This window comes from Ctenocephalides felis, unplaced genomic scaffold (genome assembly GCF_003426905.1).
Source record: "Ctenocephalides felis isolate EL2017-DRISC unplaced genomic scaffold, ASM342690v1 CF-g0.4_SCAFFOLD_01886, whole genome shotgun sequence".
Lineage (NCBI taxonomy): Eukaryota > Metazoa > Arthropoda > Insecta > Siphonaptera > Pulicidae > Ctenocephalides > Ctenocephalides felis.
In genome coordinates this window covers 36,276,972-36,301,979 of record NW_020538040.1, presented here as the reverse complement: position 1 = coordinate 36,301,979, position 25,008 = coordinate 36,276,972, and the positions used below count along the sequence as shown (strand labels likewise).

Here is a 25,008-nt window from a genome sequence, read left to right as displayed (position 1 = left end):
TTTGAAATTACACTGAAGATGAGGCATACCATGGTCCCGAAACGTCTGTAATTATTAAATAAAGTGTGTGTTAAAAATCAGCGTTATATTGTTCATATTCAACATTTAATATTCATTCCACTCATATGAAAAAATTCTATATATATATATATATATATATATATATATATATATATATATGGGTCATTCTTTTACAAATCGGGCGGATTTTGGTAAAAAAAATATGTGACATTTTAGAATTGGCTGAAATTTTTTTTATAGATATTATAGATAAAATCATTTGACACGTATTTCAGGATTTTGCCGGCAAAAAAATTTTTTCGTTGATATTTACGATTGAAATATTGCCGATTTTCTCAATTTTTATGATCTTTCTTTGCATTATGTTAATTATCTTCAGTTGTGTTGATCAGATCAGTATTGTTTTTTGTTATTATATTCATTATGAACTCAACTTTGAAGTAATTTAAAAAAAATAATGTTTTTGCAATTATTTTAACAATAATAACAATTGATTGTTAACATTGGTTTTACACACGGGCGCCCCAACTTAAATCGATTGCGTAAAAAAACATATTGTTTCTTTTTTTATCTACTTAAAAATTATTTTTACAATTCGATGGGATGGCTGTTACATCGGAAGATATTAAATGTTTTCGAGGGAAAGTCGCGCCGCGCGTCCGTTTGAAAGGCGCATAGCGCGTATTAAATGAGTACAAGTACTATTTTTAACTAAAATATTTTACAATTTCGTTACTGAGGAAAAATAAAATATTATCTAAAATATGTAGTAGCAAACATTTTATACAAAATGCTCATATTTTTGAAACTGGTAAACTAATACGTGTCAAATGATTTTATATATAATATCTATAAAAAAAATTTCAGCCAATTCTAAAATGTCGAGGTATGGTTGGTGCCCGGTTTGTAAAAGAATGACCCATATATATGTGTGTGTGATGCTTTATAAAAGAATATACATACCCAGACCTAGATCTGGATCGAGAACGAGATCTGCGCCTAGACCTGTCATGGTGACGATAGGAATCTCTATCTCTGTACGTCTTACTTCTATCATCATCTCTATATCGTCTTCTATCTCTGTCACCCCTTAAATAAATGGATTTTTACATACCTTACCACTTAAAATAAAAAAATAAAATAGATTTTTGTAGAAAGAAATAATAATTTTTAGAAGAAAACAATAATTCATATTTAAAAAAATAAGAAATAAAAAATTAAGAAAACTGAAAAAAAAAACAGTAGATGCATACAAAGTAAAACAACTCATGGCTTTAAGTCTCTTTTAGTTATTATATTAAATATAACTTATTATAATTGAATGAAAATTATTTATGAGAATATAGAAAGAGAAACAAACATATTAGCAATGTAATTGGTTTTTTCTATTTGAATGGGTTAAAAGTATTCTTAAGTAATAATTTCAATACAGGTTATGTTCTATGAATAAATATTAGGTAATTAAAAAAAAAAAAAAAAATCGAATAAATACATATGTTGAAATAAAAATATTTTCATAAAACCACATGTAATTATTACATAACTAGTAATTACTTAACTTTTTACATTTTTGTCAAATAAAATTATCATTATTCTTTTTACATTTCATATTAGAAAAGGATAAGAATTCATTGTGTTGACAAGTTAGTTGTATAAATGTTAGTGCTAATTTTTGTGCTGTGTACATATCTTTAGATGTATGTTACCAAAGTTAATATCCATTGATGATGACAAATTGAATGTCGAAACGTTTGGAATTAAAGATTAATTTATACATACATACATATATATATATATATATATATATATATATATATTATTAGTCAACTTAATCCTGAGTAATTACTAGTAAAAGCTATATAAAAAAGTACCTTCTTTGCATCTACTATATACTCTTGTATTCATATAATTTTTGTACATCATATGGCATACAAATATGATTCAATCTTTAATTAAGAGAAATCTCATCAAAATTATAAATAACAGTAATAATCTTACCTCCTGCTGGAATCATAGTCTCGATCATATTTATCTTTGTATTTATTTCTATCCCTATTATCCACATGTCTTGATCTATCGCGATCTCGGTCTCTGTAGTTTTTGTCACGTGATGTATGATCTCCATCTCTGTGTTTACTATAATCATCAGTGTGAATTAGTTTATCCTCATTACCATTCCTTTCTCGCTGAGGTGAAGTCTTATGATTACTTCGCCTCTGATCTCTATTTTGGAATTCTCTCTAAAAAAGTAAATTTGAATGATATTTTATGTTTGTTGTAATTTTTGAAAACAAATTATTTGTATAGACAAAACCTATGTAGATAAATTAGATAAATGTTTACAAATGTGAAAAAAATTATTTTATAGAAAATGCTTTATTCAATTAAATTCGATTCATGATGCCAAAAAATAATCATTTTTTGTATAATAATACAATAATACAACCAAAAAAAAAATCATAATTATTGAATACTTCTATTCTTACATCAGAATTATTCGACCATTGTTGATTATTATAGCTTTTTGAATCATCAGAATAATTTTTATTCCTACTTGCATGCGGGTGTAACTCTGATGTGCTGCTTTGATTTGAATCCTATAAACAAAAAAAAAAGATAAAATTAAAAAACATATTAGGTAAAGTGTTTCAGACCTGAACCATTGGGAAGTCATAATTTAATTCCTTCAATTTTACTCAGCCAATATGTAATTAAACACACTGGTATATATAATAATTTTCTCAGATGGTGATAAAAATATGTTGATTGAACAAAATACTTCTTTAAGAGGTATCCATCCAAACAATGAAAATAGAAAAGATAAACTAAAATTTAGTTACTTGAAATAATTTTAATACATCCATATGTTTTGAGTCCTAACTTGTCTCTTCCTCAGTGAACAAAATTATTTATTATATAACAAAATTAAATGATATATATTAAATGATATACTAACATGGTGTTGTAAAATAATATTTTCATTTATTAGGTTTTTAATTGCGTTTGTATCTTAATAATTTGTGTTGTGTCCACTGAGAAAGAGTCAAATTCGAACTCGAAACATACGGATCTATTAAAATTATTTAACTCATATTACTTTTCTTTCCATTTTTATTATTAGGATGGATGCCCATAAAGTATTATGTTTAGTCAGCATTATATATATATATATATATATATATATATATATATATATATAATATTCACATTTGTTCATTACAATAAAGCTTTTTTTCTCATGGCAAGTCGATTCACTTGAACACTTTTCCAGTTTGATGTTAATGTTGACAAAGTTTGTACTTAAATGTTTCTCAACTTTATTAATGTTTTATTTGTATACATTTAATGTTTTATTTGTTAGTTTGTTTTTAGTATAAAACAGTTTATATAGGCACTAATTTGACATGCAAATGGTCAGCTGCACTCTTCACAATACATGCACATATGTATATAAATATATATATATATATATATATATATATATATATATATTATAAAGTAACCAATAACATTGGTTGCCAAGAAGGACAATATATGATCAATAAACATATGAAGAGTATAACAAATGACGAAAATGAATTCTAATAAATTACAAGTATGTGTAACCGTTTGAAAAACCTTTAGCATAATACAAAGCATGAATCACCATACCATTCTTTAACAATAATGTTTCCCGAAATAAACTATTACTAAACAACATTCCTTATGATAGTAGTACAAGCTAAAATCAGGTACACCGAAACTCATTAGATTAAAGAAATAAATAAACATATGTATACATGAGATTTACAAACCATAGTCAAAGTTACTATCGACATTTGTATAAATAGAAAGAATATTTAAATGTATATTTAATAACTTTATTTCTCACAAACGCGCTATCGTTGCACGAGTAACATTATAAGGTTAAACAATGAATATCATTGCATAAGAACAGTGTCATAAGCTTTGAAAAAAGCATAAAAGATGTAACAAATTCTGTGAGTTGCAAACACAAATATATGTCACTTGTTGTAATAACTCAAGAATTAATTTAATGGTAATCATAGCAAGTAAATTTATATTTTAGATTTATTTTGCATATGGTGAATGCTTTTAAATTAAGCATCATTAAGATATTTCTCAAAAAGATTTTTGAATAGACATACTTTTCATAACACAAAGTTTTGATAGAACTTTCCATAATCATTGAATGTTTTATTTTGGGCGCTTCTTCAAATAACACAACGTATATCAGATAGAAATAGATGAACATTTTAGCACATAAAATTATTTTTTAATCTTATTGATGTGCAGCAATTTTATTTTCTTATTACTATATATATATATATCTTGTTAATCTTTTTTCAGATGTATTTTTTAGATGATTTCTTTCCACTACTTTAGCAGATGCGCAAAATATATAACTAATTCTTTTTTCTTCTATATACATATTATTTTATACATACACTTACACACACACTTTAAAACATGCAGTTTTATCTGAATATCTACTGTGCAAAAACAGAATTGGACATATTTCTGAATAGAACAATAAAAGTTATAATAAAATTAATCAAATAAGTACAAATTGATTTAGATTAATGTATTAAATTTTACATAATAAAAATCAACTAAAAACGCCTTTTGAATCAAAAGTAGTCAATAAGACTTAGCTTTCACATATGCATATCCAATATTTGATTCAAAACCTGATTTAATTATACATATATAACAAATAAAAAAATTGATAAAAATTAATAATATTCCTAGCTTATTAGATTTAGATCGGATCACAATGTACATTTCAACCAATAAGTTGCGAATATTGCCACAACCACAATAACTTAAATAGAAGTCCTATAATTCAAAACAAAAAGTCATGAAGAGATTAGCATATTTATTTAAAATCATACATTTTTGTTTATAATTAAAAGCAAAAATTACTCACCCAAATGAAAAAATCCTTTTATGTACATATCAAATTACTGAGTTGGGACTGAGCTGCATTTTACATCTGATTTCAACAATTATTGTGATAATTATTTTGACATTATCACATGTTGGGCAATCGGTTGAAGTAATAGTATATAATGCACAATATAATGTTAATAAATTGATCCAAGGCATTTTGAAATTACAGTAGAAACTCGATTAACCGGATTAATTTCTGTCGATAGGGTTTAGGATAATCGAAAATCCGGACAATCGAATGTATGAAGAACTATGTAACTACAACTTCTATGTTATCTGTTTATTAAAAACAACAAATACATATATATCAACAAAAATCAATGTTTATTAAGAAATTAACACTCACTTATGTATGTACAATGTACATACATATTATCTTAGATTACATCACGTACATAATACTAAATAGGAGCATTAATAATGGAATGAAATATTTAGGTAGTTATGTACAAATAATTTGTTTACAATATGCATTTGGTAATCATGAAATGTGTAGGTAATAATTTCAATTTGGTTTAAAATATTTGATAATTGTCATTCAACGTAAGCACCTTTTCTTCTTCATTGCTGCTAAATAACAAATTGGCCATATAAAATGGTCACAGTTGGTAGTCCGGGTAATCGCAAATCCGTATAACTAAGATCCGGATAAACGAGTTTCTACTGCATATATGAACTTATGATCACTAAAGAAACAGGGAATGAACAATACCTCGCTTAGGTCCATTCTGATGTTCTCACAGTTCGAATCCCATCTTCGATGAAATAATCTGCTGCTCTTTGTGGGCTGTTTTGTATCATGAAGCTTGTCAGACGAATTACCAGCAGTCTGTTAATGATGACAACTATTAAAGAATCCAAACGGCAAATGCGTTAATAATTTTTCTAAACTCAATAAGTATGTAATAGAATGAAAACTGCTAAAAGAATGCAAGTTCATGAACTACATTCTGTCCCCGGTCAAGTTATACAGAATCTACATTAAAATAGTAACTACAACTTCTATGACTCAGAAGTAAGTGTAGTATCAGCTTCATAACACTGCCAAACTTAATTGGACTTATATTCTTTTTCAACTAATAGGTATATACTATATTTATTTAACCTATTTTTCCTTAATTACCATATGTTCTCCTATTGTACTGTAATTTTCAGAATCATCACTTTCATAATTTACTAGCGACTCCATTTTGAGAATGTCAAGTTTTGTTTTTGCTAAACGATTGGTAATATGCTCATCTAGAGTCTAGAGCCGAAACAGCATTAGCAAAAAAACTAAGCGTACAACCATAGATGAAAGAAGAGTACACGAGTACACCTAGCGCCAAGAACTATTTCGTTTAACTTCACGTTGAACTCATGATTTAGAATTCATTAGTTAAAATTACATAATGCACGAATCATAAATAATCATAAATAATAATTAATTGCTAAATATCTATCAATTTTACCGCATTATCATTTGTTTGTGTAAACAGAAAAAATAATAAGCTTTTATTCCAAGAGCTGTGTGATGCCATCTAGAGAGATTGTGTGTTTTTCAATTTCAATATGCTTTCACGCTGAGCACTGAGCATTATGGGGAGTTATCTCCGCACAAATGCGCTTTAATATTGAACCCTGATTTGCGATTAAACCCTGCTTTGATACTGAGTATTGTGAAACTTTGATTATAGATGGCTCAAATGTCGTTCGTTAGGTGTGGCGCACCTTTATGTATGTTTACGTTTCCAAACCTTCTGAACATTTTGGATGTTGAAATCATAGATAAGTTGAAATCATAAATAAGCATAAGGTTGAAATAATAGATGTTGACGTGGATGTGGTGTTTACGCAACTACTTAATATTAACGAGTGTGTTATTAGCATTAATTACCGATACCGTATGAAACACCTAATATTCGAACAAATATTTAGAGTAAAATCATTATTTTAAAAAAAAAAATTAAATAAAAAAAATAATTTAAGATCTATGTTCAGTGAATTAATTCTTTATGGTGATAATACCACAAATTGCCAAAATGAAGTAAACACCAAATGAAGTTATAGTAACTAGATTTTGCTTTGTAAATATCGATCTGATTTTACGAGCGCATTCTGTAGTTCACCGGATTCGTCACTTCTGATTCTTGAATCATGGCATTTGAACATTTATGGTTATAAATTATTTAATATAATTTTTTTGTGAGAAGTGTTCACCAAAGTTATTCGTGTCTTGCTAATTTATATTTTTTTCCATTAGTACAAAATTATCACGTAAACGGTGATGCAGTGTGAAAATTTGAAGTTAGCAATTACAAGTGATACATGATGGTGTTCACCATAGATAAGTAAACATGAAATAACTGTTCCATTGAAAGTTGATAATGTGAAGTTTGTTCAAATGTCAACCGATTTGATGAACAAACAGATTTAAATGTGAATTGATTTTTTATCGTGAAAGTAAAGCTACAAATACACTAAAACATCGAATTTACATCTTATTAAAATAACAATCTGATGGAAAATGAAAAAATAGTTTTCAGGTTAGGTTTAAAAAAAAATTTCAAGACAGTGAAAATGTCATGATGAAAATATATAGAGGAATACCCCGTTTAACGCGGGAGATACGTTGCATCAAATTGATCCATTATTTCAGTTATGGTAAACCAACTCCTTTTTACAAACACCATCGAAATTTTTTTTGCTCTTCCGCTGAATCTCTGCTGTCAACATTTTTGTTTTATTCTTGTGTAGTACATACCTTAAGCTCCATTCTTGAGATTGCGCATGTTGCATTAGCACTATGTTGGATTTGCTCACACAGCTCAACAATTCTATGCCATAAGTCCATATTGGTAGTAATAAAACCAATATGAAAATATTAACCATTAAAAACTAGTAGGTATCTATTTATGTTAGTTAAGTTGTCAACTAACAAGAATATTTAATACTATTCAGGTAACCCCCGTACAACACGGTAATTACGTTCCAGAAAAGTAGAGTGTTATGCGAATCCGTGTTATATGGGACAAAGAACTAGTACAAAAAGAGATGCTATGTTCCAAGAATTCAAAAATAACATTCAACATATCATGATTTTATAATAAATATTGTTAGATTTATTAATTTTTTTAAGAAGTAATATATATTACATCAATTATATGGTAAGTGCTATCCAACGTTATCCTTTTTTTGCAAGATATCCTCATTCTGTGAGCAGCTTTCTGTACTACCTTCAGATTCGTGCATTATTTTTTTCAAAAACAATTATATTTGCAATTGCTTGCTTTTAGCGAAAATATATTTATATATTTAGCACATGCAAAGTTACCTTTATTAAATAAAATTTTTGTGCTCATATTATTCAAAGAATCCTTGTTTAAGACTAATTGACTAATTGTTCAGATAAGTCTAGAATTTTTTTCTAGAGAACGTACGCGCTCAAATAATAAGTATCAAATCTTTTTTAAAACAAATTTTAGGTTAAATGATGTTTGATTTTTATAGATTTTACTATGTTTTTCATTTTATTAGGGTTTTGCTTAATTCTCAAACCATGTTAGAGTAAACCCATGCTTTAAAAGTACTATGTTATACACGGGATGGTATCAAATCTTGAACCCCGTTAGAGTGAATCTGTATTATAGATGTACCGTGTTATGCGTGGGCTACCTGTACATCACATTTTGTAAAACCTGTACGTTAAAATTAAAAGTTAATTTAAATGACTGTTTTAGTGAAATCTTGCAAATTAAACAAATTATTTTCATATATATATCTAATCAGTATTAAATTATAACTAATAGTTTTTCAATTTATAAAGTATAAACATTATGTAAACATTTCAAATATATGCTACATTAGATAATAAATACAAAGTTAACTGATAAAAATGCTTATGGTTTTGATTGACATTAAAAAATGATACTTTTGTGCTTTTTAGCCTCGATATTCTTCCATTTAATATGACGCCTGTCTTAGAAAACATTTGTTCACATGGAGCAAAGGTGGCCACAATATTGCAAATCTTTTAAATACTTTTGCCAAATTTGGATACATGTGTTGATGCTCGTTCCACCATTTCATTGGGCAATTGAATGTGCCACTTGCTGGTCTGATTGGCAATACATCATCAGCAAGATACATATCTATTCCTTTGATGGCTGCACATAAAGGAGTCGATTGATGTGATGATGTTCCTATTAAACTGTATAATATATTCCATAGAAGGATAGATGACATTAATGAGTATTAGTCTTCTATATTAAAAAATCCTTGTATCTTAAATTCTTTGTCCACTGATGTACATATTCCAAATGTCTCACTCCCCTCTCGACATTTGTGAATCTGTCGTGAATGCTTGATTTAAATATTCCTGTATTTCTTCTAATAATTGTCAACAAATCATTTTGAAGTAATATTTTTAGCAAGACTCATTTTAGCACATTATTAGTACATTACATACAGCACATTATTGAATTTGTTATGTTTTCAAAGGGTTTTAAAATTAAACATATTTGATTTACCATTTTCCATGTTTCTGGTGTTATTGGTGTGAAATTTGTATCAAGGATACTCATAGTTATCCTTATTGCCTTTTCTACTTCCACAAAATTTTGAACCATATAAAAAGTGGAATTCTATCTTGTATCAATGTCCTGAGTTAATTTTTTGTTTGCCCATATATTTGTGTTTCGTTCTTCTGAATTTTTTTGTAAGTAGTAACATTCCTAAAGTTTATTGTATGAGGATAACATTCATAATGCCTTATTTGCAAAATGGTTTTAATGGCCTTTTTCATATTGCTTGCATTATCGCTTATGGAAAAATTAAATTTTTGTTGTAATTACCATTCAGTGAGCAGTCTTTGTATTTCTGCTGCAATATTCAAACGTATGAATCTCTTCAAATTAGCAACATCCGAGAAGAATATTTTTCCGTTTATAGTGTTTTGTTAACAGCAACATATGACTGTACCCCGGATGTCCAAACATCCAAAGTTATGCATAGAGTTTCCACTTCTAGAACTTGCTCTCATGCACTTCCTAGTACCTTATTATATTGTTCCTCCAGCAAACATTCTGATACTGTTTTCCTAAATGGAAGAATATATCCTGATTTCCAGCGCATTAATTTTTTAAACATTTTTGCCTCAACTAATGAAAACTGTCAGTGAAAAGATCCATTAAATTATTGTCAATCATCCTTTTCTGCTCATTGCTGATCTTTTTAGTCATGAAAGACTTCAAAACTGGCACGCATTTGTATCTTGTTATAGTAGTGCACAACTGAAACTCGGTGCAGCCTCTATGGCATTTCTCATATAGGGTGAAGGGCGAGTCTGCTGAGATGTTCCTACATCAGTTTCTTCCAATAAAGCATATGTAGAAATGTGTTTTTTTTAAATGGCTTTTTAAATTGCCCATTGTTGAATTATAGTTCAAGATCTACTTTGCACTTTGCTTTTGTACATATCAATTTTTTCAAAATGAAGCCACAAAACACTGGTGTGTCGATGAAATGCAATTCTTTTAAAAAGAAAAAAAAAACGGAATTAAGTACTTATTTAAAATTGTCACTGACTTGCCATACGAATCTCCCAACTTATACTGACCAGCAACAACAATCAAGAGGCGGATCATATACAAGCACAAGGCCAAAACAGCCGACTTTTCTTAATAGAATCAATCCATTCTGACTAAACCTAGGTTTTTTCAAGGTACCGTACGCTCGTACATCTGCAATATTATAACCATAGTGTTTTTGAAAAACCTCTATGCAGAATAAACTTAATATCTCAAAACAAATTTATATTTATATAAGTACCCCGAATATATTATAACAATAAGCGATTATAAATGATGATTCTTTCTGTCTCCAATAATAAAATCATCTTCTTAAAATTAATAAACAAAAAATTAATTAAATGACTATAAATAATATGATAAATGAAAAAAAGTGGCTTTGATCAATCTTTATAACGATATTACTAACTGATATTTGTAACAATTGTTTAATTAATATATATTTATATCAATATTTGAATTTAATAAATATGTCTTGGACTTTCTAGAAAGACTAAAACACATTATTCTCTAAAAGTTGATTGTGAACAAATATTTTTTTGACTAATTTTATGAGTTAATTTGACAGATTTTTATGTTTTGGACACGCGATATAATGATCATTTAAATTTCTGATCAATTAAATTATTTCAAATATGCAATAAGTATAATTATTAACTTTCCATAGGGAAAGTTGTAGTAATCGCAAAAAAATCTAAAGGTTTTGAAGGTTTCTGAACATTTTGGCATACCATAGAAAAAATGGATGCATGTGTGTGCGTGTGCGGATACAAATTTTCGTCGACTCGGGAACACGAATCAACCGATTAGAATAATCAAAAAAACATTCGATTCGTATTGATGAAGAGACGTGCTGATTAGTTGTTGGCAAAAGCAGGCCCAGCAGCTTCGAATATACGAGGCAAAATTTGCCAAAAATGATAATTCAGCTTTCGAGAGAACGGAATGCTCGATTTGAATGATTAAAAGAAATCGTATTTGTATTGACAAAACAAAAAACTGACTTTTGAACGAAACAAAGAACTGAAAGACGAAATTTTTGGGAAGGCAGGTTCAGGGATTTCGGAGATCCAAAAAAATGTAAAGAAAATGCCATCTGGCGGTCAAAAATGATCATTAGACATATGCAAATCAAATTATCGAATATTTTATAGATTTCAATAATAAGTACAAAGTTTGCTTACATTTACTATTAGATCCGTATCAAAATGTTTATCCGTTGGGCTACAACGCAGCGTTTACACGCTTCGATATTTCTTCTCTAAGAGAATTGCACAGCACGATTGCTTTGAAAAAAGTTCAAAATTCTCAAAAAAATTCAAAATATTTTTTTTCCCAAATTTTAAAATTCTCAAAAATCTAATTTAATTTGAAAGTTTTCAAAAAATTGTATAGCATTTTTCAAAAAAAAAAATTTTTGGTGCGGAAAGTTTCAGCAATATGCCACAAGGCACAATGCCATGCATCACTAGTTATTGTTGATTGATTTATTTGTACAACATTTTGTTAGGAATTTCGATGTTCCAGCAACTTGCTTTGAACCTTGGTGCAAATATTAGATGGTGGTTTGTATCAGTCGATTGCTGTAGGTGTCACAATGTCATTCGAATGGGAAAATTTTCATCACTTGATGAACTAGTTGTACATGACTATATATGGCATTGTGTCTTCACACAAAGTGTTTACCGTTCAATAAATAAAATTATGAGAAGAATACAAATTAGAAATGTTTTATTTCATTTGAACATTTTGAATACATAGTCGAAAATATTATTTTTAAAATTTTGAAACTATTTTAATTTCTAATTAATTATAAAATATTTAAAGTAATTTTTGTTTGTTATTTTCAAAGCTGTTACTGATGTTCTCTGATTATTTATATCTATTATTTCCCCTTAATATCTGAGATATCAAGGACAACCCCACGATCTCTTTTGCAATTGGAATATTGCAGCCTCACTGGTCATTTTTGCTTGAAAAATATTGTTATCTATATTTTCAAGTGAAAGCCGAACTCATAACTGCTTGGCATTAGGTTGTCCGAGGCGGGTAAGGAACTTCCGATTGAAATTCCATAGCTCTAACCATAAATCCACGGCGGTGCTCATTTAAAATATGCAAGTAATTTTTTGAAAATTTACAAAAAATGTATGAAATTCAGATTTATGTAAAAATAATAAACAATATATTATACAAATATTTAATCCGTTGGATATAATTTTTTTAGCACGTTCATTCATGACCGTAGGTTAGGTAAATGACTACTGAAAACATATTAAAAAATGAAAATTTTACTGGTGAAATCAACATCGCTTCAATAATGATATCTAAACCAAAAACTTAGTAAAAGCATTCATGCATATTGTTAAATTTTTATATAGAAATATCATATAATTTAATATAAGAACTGTCCATACTCATTTTCGTCAACCTAATGACCACATTTTACATCTGGAACGGCTGGACTACACCTTTCCCAAAATTTTGTCATTTTGACAAAATGAATAGGGTATGCTTAAAGGTCCAGCACTTATATCTGAAAAACGAGTAAAGTTAGGAATTTTTGAACAACAATATTTGAAAGTAGAAGGAAAACGATACATAACCAGCTACCAACTTGAATCTTAGGACGTCGATATCAGGAGATAAACGGCAAAACTTTCGTTGTTAGTTTTTTTTTGGTTGTGAGCACTGTGGTTTAGTTTAGGACACCTTAATATAATTTTCAAATATACTTTAATTGTTTTGCAAGATGCATTGTTATTTTTAACTTACAATTAGGTTCAATGTTTTTTTTGGTATGTAACCCAATTGAACCTTTACCCTGACAAAGGTGCAAATAATAAACAATGGTAAATAAAAAAGTAAATTAAGTTAAAAGAAGCAATTTACCAAGAGATAAATTAAATAAGCAGTTATTCCAACTCTGCTGATTAATATTTCTGACGAAATACCAGATTAAGATTATGTACAGCGTTATCTTTGCCAAAAATGTTCCCATTAAATTTATATTTTGCATTGGTTGAGTATTGTAGCTATTATTTCGTAAAAATTTGATATTAAAAATAAGCTATTGGATCTGTTCTCTCCCTGGCTGTCTCGTTTTACACCGCCTATGGGGTAAAAAGAACCAGGTGACAAATTTTTGAAAAACAGCAAATAAAATGCATTTCTAAAATGATTATTTAGCTAGGAGTTTTACTTAAGTCAGATAATTGTTTGTTTGATATGTGCGTTTTGTTGTGATATAATTGGTTTGGTTTTCACAAATTCAAAATTTTATAAAATGCATTATACATTATAATTTTAGGTTACAGAACTGTATTAGTTTATACTATCCTTTGGAGTAAGTTTAATTTCGTTGGCCTGTCCATATGTTTAATTTTGGTCCACACAACAATATTTGATTACACTATAATTATATCAATTTCACGTTCATACGGGCTGGCCGATTCAAATTAAAATCGTGCGCTGAATTTGCAACCCACGTCGAGGTGGCCCTTGATCAGATGTTTTAATAAAATTATATATGATAAAGCACATATAAACGTCACTATAAATACTATATTATTATACAAAATGAAAATATAAATATTGCTGCAAATATGGAATCATAACAAGAGTTATATCGGTCATTGCAAACTAAAACATATTAAATATCATTTTTGTTTTGCACTGAAATAAATAATAATACGTAAAGTTAAAAATTTGTTAATAACAATATTTGAAAGTAGGAGGAAAAATATCTGAAACCAGCAATCACCTTGATTCTTACGACGTCATTATCAGGAGATAATAAATTCCATAACAAAAGTATGTTCTTTCGTTGTTGTTTTTTTTTTGATTGTGAAAACTATTGTTTACGAGACGTTAATTTAATTTTTAAGTATACGTTATTTAATTGTTTTATAAGATGTATTATTATTTTTAAGTTATATTCAACAGTTATTTTAGATAACCTCTATATAAAAACTTGTGGGTGGGGTAAAAAAAAGAACTAAACCTTTACCCTGGCAAGGTATAAGCAATTAAAACAACAGTAAACTAGTTGGTATTGATATTTTGCCTTGAGGCAAGCTACATGAACTTTCCGATATGTGTAAATAATCGACCTAATCAATAGAAAATAAATTAATTTATGAGTGAAAATAATTCCGAGTGGATTTATTACACATATTTGAAAACAAACGAACACGTCAACTCTGAGTGTTTTCTAAAAGCAAATTTTCAAAAATCAATAATTCTTATAATTGAACCAGTTTCCGTAGGACTTCAATGATTTAGTATATTGATTAAGACCAAGTACTCTATCGTTATACCAAGTAAATCGTCCAATTTTAATTTTAACAAACGCCAAAAAACTACTCATTTTCTCAAACTTTCATGAATATTTAAAATTGAACTACTTGTCGTAAGGCCGTAATATTTCAGTAAGTTCTGTAAGACCATGAAATATATCGCCAAAAAAAGTTCCATAAAAATTGGCTTAATTTTTTTTCAACAGTTAATTACAAGAAAACGCCAAAAAACGATACTAATTTTTACATACTTTCACGATTTTTTAAAATTAAACGACTTCCGTAGGGCCGTAATATTTTAGTATGATCTATAAGACTATGGTATCTATACCGCCAAAAAAAAATCATAAAAATCGTCGAAATTTTTTTTAACTCTTTATTACAAGAAAACGACCCGGCCGATCTTTACCAAAAACTAATCAGGTCGATTCCCAACCAATATCTTTCGAACAGTGTTTGAATTTTCAGAATCCATTCAGAATTGCGGGCTAAAACGTAGACGAAAATTATTTCACTTTTCTGCTATGTACAAAGAAACGGCTTGGCAAAATTGATAAACGCTAGTCCTCATCGAGATACATCGAAATAATCGCTTTTAAAATTTTGAAATCTATCCAGCTGTTATTGAGAAAACGTCGATTTACGGCAAAACTGTTCACACACACACACATACTTTTTCCAAATTTGGTCTTATTCGATTCAGAATGGCTTGAAACGTCGAGAAAACATACAATTAGCGAATCGGCTTTTTTTGATGAAAACATAAACTTCTCCTTCGAGAAGTTAATAAAAAGTGAATTAAGTTAAAATAAGCCAATTTATAGAAGATAAATTAAATAAATATAGTTATTCTAACTCTCCTGATGAATATTTCTGATAAAACATCAGATCAAGGTTATGTACAGTATTATCATTGTTAAAAATGTAAACATAAAATTCACATTTTGCACTGGTTGAATAATGTAGCTATTATTTTGTAAAATCTCTTAAAAATAAAAAATAAGACATTAGATCTGTTGCCCCCAGGCCGTCTCATTTTATTCCGCACATCGGATAAAAAATGATGGATAACAAATTTTAGAAAAATAGTAAAAAAACACATATTTATAATTAGAATTTAACTGGAAATTTCACTGAACATAGTTGGATAGTTGTTTGTTTGATACGTGCTATGTGTTGTGATGTAGTTCATTTGGTATAGGCAGTAAAAGTACTTGAATTCAAATTGAACCTTTCTTCCCTGCCCTAATATACGTAGAAATGTAACATATAACAATCGAGTACTTTGGCTTTTTGGTAAAGCCGAGACTTTAGATTGTACATACAATTATCACCGACGGTAAGTGCAAGCTATATAATAGCTTGTTTATCCGTTCGTATTCGATTTATGCAAAAACGTTATTTAAATGTATATCGTTGCATCTGTGGATAACAGGTCTCGTAGCCTCGTGTCTCGTTTCACAGAGCTCAATCCGAGGAATGACACAAGAACTTAAAGCTCTCCCGCTGCCGAGAATCGATATCGAAAAAGCACGACATCAAAGGTTGCGATCTTCGCTTTACGCCTGATTGCCGCGAGGTTCAAAAAGCTCCTCGTTTGAGAGGGGTGTGTCTGTGTCGTCGGCTTTCCATTCAAGTGCAATGGGCTATATTTGCGAAATCGATAATGCGATGAATCATTATATGGGGTGACAAAACAGTAAATAATTTATTCAATAAAATTTCAAAATTGAAAAAAATATATACGAAGTTACCCAACCTTCGTTCGTTATATCCGAGAATATAACTCCTTCCTCGTAGTGAATCCAAGCAGGAGATTTGTCTTATCCGACTTCTTTAAATTGGTACTAAATCTGTTAACACGTATATCCATTTGATTGAGATTTTTTACTAATACAAAAATTTGCGTCGAAAGAAACGATCGCTTTCTCGTTTCACAGCCTATTTTATGACTATCTAGCTATAAAATGACCCAATATAACATCATTTTGTATTTTCTATAAAATAACTGCAAGAATACAAAACAATGAAATTGTGTTCAAGTGTGAATAGCTCAAATGCATAATTCATTGAATACCAATGGAACATATTTCATCTTCTCTTTCAAAAATACTTATGAAATTGATTTTGATTCTCAAGTTTGCCGTTTTTTACTTTTATTTGGTCAACACTGCATGAGACATTGATTCGATCACTTGGTCGACCAAAATTCGATATTTATTGGTAATTTTGTTAAAATCATCATTTCATTCACATTTATATCAAAAACTCTTTATATCAAAATAATTACTGATATTTAATTTTCCGTAGGGTAAGATATTATAATCGTCAAAAAATCGAAATTGAAAATTTTTGCATTTCTTCACGTTTTAAAGGTTTCTGAACATTTTGACATACCTTAGAAAAATGGATGTGTATGTGTGTGTATTATGTATGTATGGATACAATTTTTCGTCCACGTTTTTAGGCGCACGAATCAACCGATTTGAATGGTTCAAAAAACATTCGATTCCTATTTATAAGGAGATGTGCTAATCAGTTTTTGGCAGAGGCAGGTCCAGCTGTTTTGGAGATTAAATTTTGTTTATTTACTTTTCTTTAAAGATATATAAGTTATAGTATTTATAATAATCTATTTGAAAATATTTAATATTCCTCGAATATTTCATCACTGTACGGTAAGTTCCAGCAATTTGCCTTAAGGCAAATCTAGCAAATCTAGCTAGTTCAATATTTTTATTGTCTCAATTTTGGAATATAATTTGAAATTTGTATGCATACTGAAATGCATAAATGGAAATTTCTTATAATAAAATGAAAAAAAAATGTTTGAACAGTTTGTAAACGATTTTCAAATACTTAATAAATCCTTAGATAAATGAATAACACACTATAGAACACAAAATTAAAATGTCAATTCTATCCTTTGCACTCTTATTTATATAAATTTATGTTATTATTTATCAATATTGCTAACAGTTATTGAAATTAAAAAAAAAAAACTATAGAACACAAGTGTGTCGAGTATTAGAATTTGAAGTGGTCGGAGTCGTCGGAGTTGTTAAGCGGATATAACTCCTCTCTGAAACGGAGTCAAATTTTAACCGATCCGCCTTCGGAATGATAAGCCCAACTCTAATACATACAGTGGTACCCCGACATACGAGCTTAATTCGTTCCGTAACTGCGCTAGTATGTCGAAACATTTTTTCTCATATAAATACATTGAAAAACCATTAATTTATTTCAGCACTGCGGCTTTTGTTTTAAGTTTTTGAATATCAAAATTACTTTACCATTTTTTAGAGTTTGATTATTATTTCTAGTAAAAATAATAAATAAACTAAGAAATGGCAAAGTTATTTTAATATTCAAAAACCATAAAATGAAAACCACAGTGCTGGAACGAATGAATGAATGAATGGATATGTAGAAATTTTCTACATATCCATTCATGAATATGGAAATGACTTAGACCTGTTTCTTTGTACAACTCCCATGCTCGAACTGTTGCAACTTTTTGGAGGCGATTTTTATATACAAACTTCTAGAGCTTAGATAGCTGTTTATAAATTATTGTAAGGCCCTTAGCTCAAGTTATACCATTTTGTCCATGTTGCACATATCACCATGTGTTACGCTCGTGCATCCTCGGCTTCCTCATTTTTTTAAAAATAATTTCACGATTTAATCCAAGAAACATAGTCCTTTAAAAGGACAATGTTTCTTGAATTAAATCGTGAAATTATTAAAAAAAATTGAGGATGGCGAAGGTCCTCCTTTTCTGTAGACTTATGGCTGTAAAAGTACCTTCATAATATTTTGTGATTGTACAAAAAGCAAAAAATGCGATCTCAACATATGTAACTACTAACTACATATTAAAATACTTGTATAAAAAAAATGTTTTAAAATATGATGTCAGTAAAGCAGAGTATTATATCATTTTTTTTTCATTTATGCAATTGCTTTATAGGTCGCGCACCCTCTAAGATAACCCTTATAAAGTGACCCTGCAGCCATTTCTTCGATTCCCAGAATACTTTCCTGCATGCACCACTAAATCAGCCCACCATGTGTAAAGGCGTTTGTCATAAAATTTGTCGTGGTACATTTTTTAGCGAATTTTACGATCGTCAATGAGAGCAGTTGACATCGGTCGCAGTGGGATGCGAAATAGAACACTCCTCGTTCGCTTCAAAAGTGCTCGCGGGCTCGAGTGTCTCATATACTTGTCTAGTTTTAATTAAAAATGTCAACTGCACCATATAATGGTGCTTGATGCATCAGTCCACGCATAACAGACGATATCGACTTACTTGACTATCTTTAGCTCATCCTTTTCTACTATAATTAATCACCAAACCATGTAATATATTGTATTGTTTCTAAATAATGTTATAACACAAATGATGAATAATTTATGAAAAATTAAATTTTTTTAGTTTACTTTATTGTCTAAGAATTGATTTTTTCACTTAAGTGAGCCATACATGATAAAGAGCCTAAATTCTCGTGTTTGCCTTGATAATGATGGGTGGGTCTAAAGCAGTGATACCCAAACTTATTTCACCTACCGCCCCCTTTCCAGTAAAAATATTACTCAGCGCCCCCCTATTTTTTTTTTCATTTCAATAGTAATTAATATGGTATATAAAAATTATTGTATCTGTACAAGATAAATTGACGATTTAGAAACCAATTTTGATAGAGCAATTTTGTAGTAAAATGCAATTACAATTGGTACATCATTCCTGACGGAAAGGTTTTGCAAAAACTTTTACTCTTTCAAAAGAACGTTGTAAAATAACATCAAAGTTTGAAATTATTAAACTATATTCAAAATAAAGATTCAATCATTATAATTTTAATGTGACGTATGAATCTGGTGTGCTGCTACCAATTTAGCAATATTTGGTCCTATCTTCCTGAGAAGTAATATTAAATCACCATGATCGACTATTTGTAATCGGTTTCTTTTATTTGTTAATAAATTAGTTGAATTCACGTTCCACTAAGTATGATGATGAAAATGCAATGAGAAATTTTTCAATGACAGACCAAATTTGTGGGTATGCGTATTACTGCACTTATGGCCGGTATTATAAATTCTTCGCCAATAGTATGGAGTTTTCCCGACTTGGCAATCATTAATGAAATATTATACTAGGCAAGAAAGCCGTTTTGAGAGATGTGGTTGAAAAGAGTTTTGCCACTGTCGGTTGTTGTCTAAATTTTTTTTTTAGAGTACGAAAATAACTTAAATTTTTATCTATTTTATCACCATGAATTTTAGTCAAATGTTCTTGTAGTCTAGAAGGTTTCATAGCTTCATTTGAAAAAGTTTTCTGACAAATCAGACATATGTAATATTCACAGGCGATTCAATAAAGCCATATTTCAAATAATCGATATTATTTTGTCTACATTTTTTTGATTCAGCCATTATTATCTGTAGAGGAAATACTTTTTACAGAGGTATTGAATGAAATATAATATATATGATGTCATTAATTGTCAAGCATATGTAATTACAACAGCAATTACCACTTACCAATTATAGTGACACTATTTATTACTGAACAAAAAACTGCTTTTGATATAAAATTATATTATCCAATAATAATACACAACGCCGGCTTAATCTGCAAATATCACAGTTGATTCATTTGCAAATTCACAGTTCATTTGTTTTCACTATACTACTTAGTCAAGATTTGACCAGAGCTTTTTATATTCAACCCCAGACTCTTTGGGGTGTGTAGGGGGTATAAAAGTACGAATATAAATATCTGTAGCTTATGATTACTGAGAGACTAACAAAAGTAACGAGAGAAAATCCTTATTGCCCCGATCCAATAATGCTAACAATGCAAACCCGCCAATAATAGCGATACATCTAATGCGGTAAATTTATTTTCGAATTGGAATATGCATATATGTTTAAATAATTTGAACTAAAATATCATCTTGGTATAATTCGGTGTTAATGTTAATCATTTATTTATATATAATATTAATATTATAATATTTTTTTACTTGTGTGCTCTAAACGCCCCCTACAACTGATCATCGCCCCCTAAATGCACCAAAGCCCTTCACCGCCCCCCTGGATTTCCGCAGCGCCCCCAAGGGGACGCTGGCGCCCACTTTGGGAATCACTGGTCTAAAGAACACATAGGGCAGAGCGGAGCTTAGAGGTCCGCGGGTAAAAAGATCCACCGCCATTATCTCGAAAAATAAAGTATAAAATTTTTCATCGATACTATTTTAAAGTAGAAGGCAAAAGATGTGTAATAAGCCATCATATCAAGAGATAAACGGCCATGTGTCAATGTTCACAAAAGAAGTTTTTTTCTTTAGTATTTTTTTTGGTATTGAGCTTTTTTATTTAGTTTATAATTTAGATATAATTTTTAAGTACACGTTATCTAATTGTTTTGTAAGTTGTATTGTTATTTTCAAGTTAGATCTAGAACAATTTTTTATATAACCTCTATAAAAGCTGATATATGGTTGGGGATGAAAAAATCCAACCAAACCTTTACGGAGGTATGAATAATAAAAAAAATAACAAATAAAAAAGTAGCATGAAGAAAGCAAGGGAAAAAGAGTTACTTGGGCAACCAGTCCAGAACGTTATAGTTATTAGAAACCACTAGGATTAGACTTTTCTGTTTATTTTTATTTTTTGTATATAAAGTAGATTTAAGGTATTATTGGTATAATGATGTATTTCTAGGCCATTAGGCTGAAATAAAATAAATATATACAAATAAAAAAGTAAGCAAAACTAAAAATAGCTATTTTACGAGATAAATTACATTAATAGTTATTCCTTTCCTGCTGAATATAACCTTGCATAACCTTGATCTGGTATTCTTGACCAAATACCAGATCAAGGTTATACAGTGTTATCTTTGTAAAAAATGTGCTCATAAAATTTTTACTTCACATTGGTTAAATAATTTAACTATTCCCTATGTTTTAATTTTCCCTAATATTTAAATTAAGACATTGTTTCTGTTTGTCCGGCAGCTGTCCCTTTTTACACAGTTTAGAGGTAAAATGGGACAGTTTGTAAATATTAGGAAATTAGTTAAAACATAACTAACTTTTGTAATCAAGTATTAATTGAGAATTTTACTGAACTTGGTTTAATAGCTGTACCTTTTTACCCAGCCTATGTGATGAAATGGGACAGATGGCAAATATTTGAAATAATCTAAAAAACATATTTTTGTAATCAAGTGTTGATTGAGAATGTTACTGAACTTAGTATGCTAATTGTTTGTTTGAAGCATGTTATTATTTGTGATGTAGTTCATTTAGTTTTCGACAGTTTGATTATTGATGGATAAGTTGGATTTTTGTGTCCAGCCTTACCGAAATATTTAGAAAAATTAGTCATTTCAAAACGATGAATAATTTTTTGGCTGATCACATATTTAGAAGCCTGATAAAAACATAAAAAATTTCAAAATAATTGAAAACTTTATAAATAAAATAATCATCTTATTATAAATTAATATAACTAAAATGCAATTTTATAATTTCACTGAACTTGGTTCTAAAGATGTTTGTTTGACCTATATTATTTGTGATGTAGTTCATTTACTTTAGACAGTAATTACTGAAAGATAAATTGGACCTTTGTGTTCAGCCCTAACGAAACACTTAAAAAAATTTATTTCAAAGAATGAATAATTTACTGGCTAATGACATATTTAGAAGTCTGATAAAAATATGGAAAAAATTTAAAACTAATTAAAAACTTTCTAAATAAAATATTCATCTATTATAAATTAATCTGTAACTATTATTCAGTAGTATTGAGAAATTACTATTAGTTTTTATTATTGTCGGAGTATATTTTGAAACCTGAACAATTTTTTTCAAAATAATTGAAAATTTTGTAAGTGCTTCAAATTATTTATCGATTTTGTTTTCTTAAAAAAAGCTTTCTTAAAAATGGTTTCAAAAATTATTTTAACATATATTTTTAAACAATAATCTGTTTATTAATTAAATACATTTTAGATTCATTTGCAGAAAGAAAGAAAGAAGTAATTTGCTTAAGCAATTTACCATATATCCCTTAGTTGTATTTATGATCCAATTAATCAACACATGGTATAAAAATTCGTAACTGCTAAACAATTACTCTAAGCATGACAAAAAATAAATATTATTCGACAACAAAATGTTTAATATAATATTATTATATGACCTAATATTGATGGAACATTTCACCTATAAATCCTCGAGTTGCTGAAAAGTTGCTACGTCCTGGTACTTTTATTCTAAAATTTATTACATTGCTTCGTAGGCTAAGTAGAAAAAAATAGTAAAATAATCGATAACTGGAGTGTCTTCTCGATGGGAGGAAGCGCCGTTTACGTTATTTACGGTTGGCTGTGATCTTTGTCACATAAATAACCAGCCAGACTTCACATGCAAGACTGAAGTAGAGTAGTCGCGATTTAAGAGCAATATGATATACATTCCATATCAGGAGTTGAGCAGGGCAATGGTGATTTGAAATAATTTGAACTTCTGGCGATTTTATGGAAACCTTTTTATAGCAATTTTATTAGAAATAAAATAAGTAAAACTTCTTTAGGCGCGTCTAGGGTGTAAATCCGTATAAATGCAACGGAAGTCCGTTACGCCCCGAACTGTTCGTCATTCGTTCTCGATGAGATCATTTCTATACGGGCCGATTGTGATTAGTCGTCGTGTATGTGAATAGAGATCTGTCGTTGTATGCATCGACGTTCCTTGAAAATAATAAAATAAATTAAATTTTTGTGCCGTGTACTAAACGTAAGTTTATTGCATTTATAGAAATTATTTCTAAATTATTCGTAGTTTCTATAAATCTTTGAAGTTATTAAAATAGAAAATATTTTTAGACAGGACAGATATTACAGCTGTTTAAAGAATGAGATTATATCGCTAGCGAAAAAGTAAAATAAAATACAAGTAGTCAATGAATGTATGTTAATTTTAATTACATGAAGTTCTTCAAACACAATTACATGATGAGTGAAGTTGCAAAAACAATGGCTGCTCATGTAACACACGAGAACAGATATATGATACATATGCAAAAAAATACGTACTAAGCAATGTTACAATAACTGAGCGATTGTGCGAATATATTTTTTTATTTTTTTTTTATTTTTATTCTGCAATCTATAAAATCAATTACATTAGCAGAGAATGCTGACAAGTTGTTTATAATTAATTGTCTACAAATTAGTAGATACCCTCAGTGGCGAATCTACTAGAGCTGATATTAAAAAAAACTAAAGACAAATGGATTTCCTTTTGAGTCTGGTCAGCTGGTCTTCCTGGTATAAATGACTTGCTAGTTGATTAGGATGGACGTCAATAAATATAAATGGATGGATGTAAATAATTTCAACTTGCACTTTATTAACTTCTCATAAGCAAGTTATAGTAATCGCAAAAAAGTCGAAAATGAAATTTTTTGCATATCTTTCCGTTTCAAGACCTTCTGAACATTTTGGCATACATAAAAAAGATGTATGTGTATGTGTTATAAATTTAATTATTGGGAAGACAGGTCCAACGGTTTCGGAGATCCTTAAAAAAATTAAAAATGCCATTTGGCGGTCAAAAATGATCATGCACATCAAAATATCGAATTTTAACATTTCAATAATTTCTGTAGCAAGATTTATACGGCGCTCACGCGTTTCGATGTTTTGCCTCTAAAACCGCGAAGCAGCATGATCACTTTGGAAAAAAATCAAAATTTACCAAATAATTCAAAATTTTTATAGTTTTCAAGAATGTTTAAAATAATCAAAATTTTCCAAAAAAATCAAAATTCTCATTTTTTTTCAAATTTTTTTCAAAGGTATGGGAGTTACAGCATTTGCCTTAAGACACGATGCCGTGCAAAATTTATAAATTCTTCACTAGTAGGAATTTTTCTAAGATTACTTTTACTTACATATTGTATTTTGTGAATATGAAAAACGTTTTCACATTAAGAAGTGTTATAAAAATGCATCAAGTTTTCTAAATTTAATGTAAAAATACTTTTTATAGGCATTCCGCTATGCTGTGCTCTACTATTCTATTACATATTAAATTATTGCATACGGTCTCATTACATATAGTTTGGCCTCGTGACA

At 29.0% G+C, this 25,008-nt stretch overlaps 1 protein-coding gene across 5 annotated transcripts in view; it reads right to left on the bottom strand.

Moving 5' to 3' along the window:
• The window catches only part of LOC113376602 (arginine/serine-rich coiled-coil protein 2), a 140,468-nt gene that overhangs the window by 4,449 nt on the left and 111,011 nt on the right, over window positions 1-25,008 (bottom strand). Inside the window, exons 1-5 of one of the 5 annotated variants that reach the window (XM_026616579.1) lie at window positions 6,098-6,236; window positions 5,687-5,803; window positions 2,508-2,618; window positions 2,020-2,261; window positions 985-1,110 (exon numbers count right to left, since the gene is read on the bottom strand). In XM_026616579.1, the coding sequence (XP_026472364.1) occupies window positions 985-1,110; window positions 2,020-2,261; window positions 2,508-2,618; window positions 5,687-5,803; window positions 6,098-6,163 (662 nt within the window). In that variant the 5' untranslated portion in view covers window positions 6,164-6,236. Of the gene's footprint in view, window positions 1-984; window positions 1,111-2,019; window positions 2,262-2,507; window positions 2,619-5,686; window positions 5,820-5,865; window positions 6,078-6,097; window positions 6,237-25,008 lie in introns of those variants that run through there. The other 4 variants (XM_026616581.1, XM_026616580.1, XM_026616583.1 and 1 more) reach the window with 4 other exon arrangements.